The sequence below is a fragment of the Marmota flaviventris genome, chromosome 14 (assembly GCF_047511675.1).
Source record: "Marmota flaviventris isolate mMarFla1 chromosome 14, mMarFla1.hap1, whole genome shotgun sequence".
NCBI lineage: Eukaryota > Metazoa > Chordata > Mammalia > Rodentia > Sciuridae > Marmota > Marmota flaviventris.
The window spans coordinates 37,230,820-37,233,634 of record NC_092511.1 but is presented as its reverse complement, the minus strand read 5'-3'; the positions used below and the strand labels follow the sequence as shown (position 1 = coordinate 37,233,634).

At 44.0% G+C, this 2,815-nt stretch overlaps 1 protein-coding gene across 1 annotated transcript; it reads left to right on the top strand.

Annotated features, from left to right (window-relative positions):
- Window positions 1-910: 910 nt before the first annotated feature.
- Atp6v1e2 (ATPase H+ transporting V1 subunit E2) lies at window positions 911-1,591 on the top strand. Its single transcript, XM_027934282.2, has one exon. It carries the CDS (start codon window positions 911-913, stop codon window positions 1,589-1,591), a length of 681 nt encoding a protein of 226 aa, XP_027790083.2.
- The last annotated feature ends 1,224 nt before the right edge of the window (window positions 1,592-2,815 follow it).

Sequence of the window (2,815 nt, the reverse complement as noted above, 5' to 3'; positions counted from 1 at the left end):
TTAACTGGATCATTTCAAGTGGATTGACTTTGAATTTACAGGTTCTTTCTTCTGCCTGATCCAATCTGCTATTGTATTCCTTCCACAATTTTTTAATTCAATTATTGGATTCTACAGTCCCAATATTTGTTTGACTCTTCTTTTTTTACATTTTCTCTTTTTTATATTCTCACATTGTTCATCCATCATTTTTCTGGGCTTATTGAACACACTTATTGACCCCTCGCCTGGGAAACCTTTAAGAAATATAGCTTTCCAGAACCCTCTCTGGAGATTCAGATGTATATACAGGTTTGGAATCCATTCCCACTAAAAAGACTATTTTCAGCCTCTCCCACCTCCCAGCTCTTTCCAAGGCACTATTTCTGGCCTAGCAGGACTCTACCTCTTTGGATCATTTAAAGGCTCTTGAAATTCTTTCACCTCCATTCAGCCTTCCTAGATTGAATCCTACAGTGTCTTGTGATTCTTGCTGGTCCTCTCCAGCACAAAACATGCCAATGCTTTCCCTTATGAATGAATTTGGTATGTCCATTCCCTTGGCTTCCTATGAGTCTTAGACTGTAACTGCCCAGGGAATTTCTGGACTAGGTCTGCTCTAAATCCTTGATGATAAAAAGACAATGAGTGAAGCGTGAATGGACCGCTGAGACTGAAAGTTCTTCTGGGATATAACCTCCGGACAAATTTCTTTCCCTCTCTGGACCTCGCTTTCCTCGTCGGTAACATGAGAAGTATGTAGGTGTTTCCCTGGCATCTCCCCTTTAGGCTCTGACTTTCTCTTTCATTCTCTGTGTAATTCCACAGCTGAGGAAGTGGAACTTCAGAGACACTTCTGAATCTCTGCCCCAAATCCAAGAAACCAGAGAGCCCACCAACTCTTCCTCTATCTGCCTTTCTGGGAGCCACCATGTCACTGAGCGATGTCGACGTGCAGAAGCAGATTAAGCACATGACGGCTTTCATCGAGCAGGAAGCCAATGAGAAGGCAGAGGAAATAGATGCCAAGGCTGAGGAGGAGTTCAACATTGAGAAAGGACGTCTAGTGCAAACCCAGCGACTGAAGATTATGGAGTATTATGAAAAGAAGGAGAAGCAGATAGAGCAGCAGAAGAAAATTCAGTTGTCCACCATGAGGAACCAGGCAAGGCTGAAAGTCCTGAGAGCCCGAGATAACCTCATCTCAGAATTGCTCAGGGATGCAAAGCTGAAACTTGGTAGAATCGTGGCAGACCCAAAAGTATACCAGGATTTGCTGGATAAACTAGTGCTCCAGGCTCTGCTCCGACTGCTGGAGCCCGTGGTGATTGTGTGCTGCAGGCCACAGGACTTCCTCCTGGTGGAGACTGCAGTGCAAAAGGCCATCCCTGAGTACCAGAATGTAACCCAAAGAAATGTGGATATCCACATGGATCAAGAAGATTACCTGGGTGCGAATGCCGCTGGAGGGGTGGAGATCTATAGCAGCAATCGGAAAACAATGGTTTCCAATACCCTGGAAAGTCGCCTGGATCTCTCAGCCCAGCAAAAGATGCCAGAAATCCGAATGACATTGTTTGGAGCTAATCCCAACAGAAAGTTCTTTATATAAAGCTCTGGAAAGTGAAGCTTGGGTTAAACTGCCAAGTCATTAAAAGTAAGTTATTTGGGCAAAGGAAACTAGTAATGTTTCCTATTCTTTGAAAGCTCCAATATGGTCCTATCTTCTTTCATAAAAGAAAGCTTTAGCTTTGAATAGCTAAAGGCCTTATGTGTTTTTAACTTTGGAATAAAGCTCAAGTTGATGCTCATAAATTAAATTCCAGTTCATTCACACATACAACAGCTTCTGGACCATTCTGCATTCTGGGATGAGGCGACTGAAGATATCTGCTTGTTAGCTTAGCTTTGGGTGAGATGTGAATTGCATCCTTGACCTGTAGGCTCTGTGCTCTGTTTTTTCAATATGCATGTGTAATGTGTTTCCATTCTTTTGTTTCAGCTTCAGTCTCTGCACTTGTGTTATGTGAAAAGTTTTGAGGTCTCCCTCATGTGCACAGGGCCAACTTCATAGGCATAAGATCAGTATTATCACAAGAGCCCAGTATTATAGTCACTGCCTTGAAATCCTTAATTTTATCTTTGGAATTGTGTTTTGAAAGTGAAGCTCCAGTGGGACACTGGAATATGCACCAAGGGTTTGGAGCTTCAGTTCATGCATGCTAACGAAGTCTACCTAACTGAAGCCTACCTACCTCCCCGAGTCACCCACTTCTAGTCCCCTTACAGCCCTAAGGCCCAGCCTTTCCCTTCTTTGTCCAGTGAAGATTGCCACCTTCTGTCCCTGGTGAGGGCCTAATGGGCATATAGAGGGGGTCAGAGTGGGGTGTGCATTCTCTCTGGAATCTCAAGGCCAGTCATAATTGTGGCCATCCCTATCCTAGTCCCAGTCAGTGCATAGGGCTGGTGACTGGTGGGAAGGGGATTCCAGCTCAAGTGACAAGACAGGACCCTCAGGAGTTTATGAGACTCTGTGCATCACCTACAAAGTATCCCCATGCCTGGTAATGTGCTCCCTGGGAGAGTTCAATGCCTGGAGGCCTTCAGCTCATCCCTCTGGAAGAAGTCAAGAAACACAGATCATGCAATTTTGCTGCTTTTGCATATGGGCATTACACAGCATAAAATGGTTAAATTCATCCTAACAATTTACAATTTTAAGTTTTCTTTACTTAGGAAGACATTAGTTAGCAAATAAACACCATGAAGAGTGGAGAGAGTGCAGGAAAAAGGAAAGCGCTTTGTGTCGAAGTGCCTTAACTGGCACCTTTTCCTG

Bases quoted from the DNA above. Each gene is read 5' to 3' on its own strand.
- Atp6v1e2 (XM_027934282.2), top strand. From the start codon at position 911: ATGTCACTGAGCGATGTCGACGTGCAGAAGCAGATTAAGCACATGACG.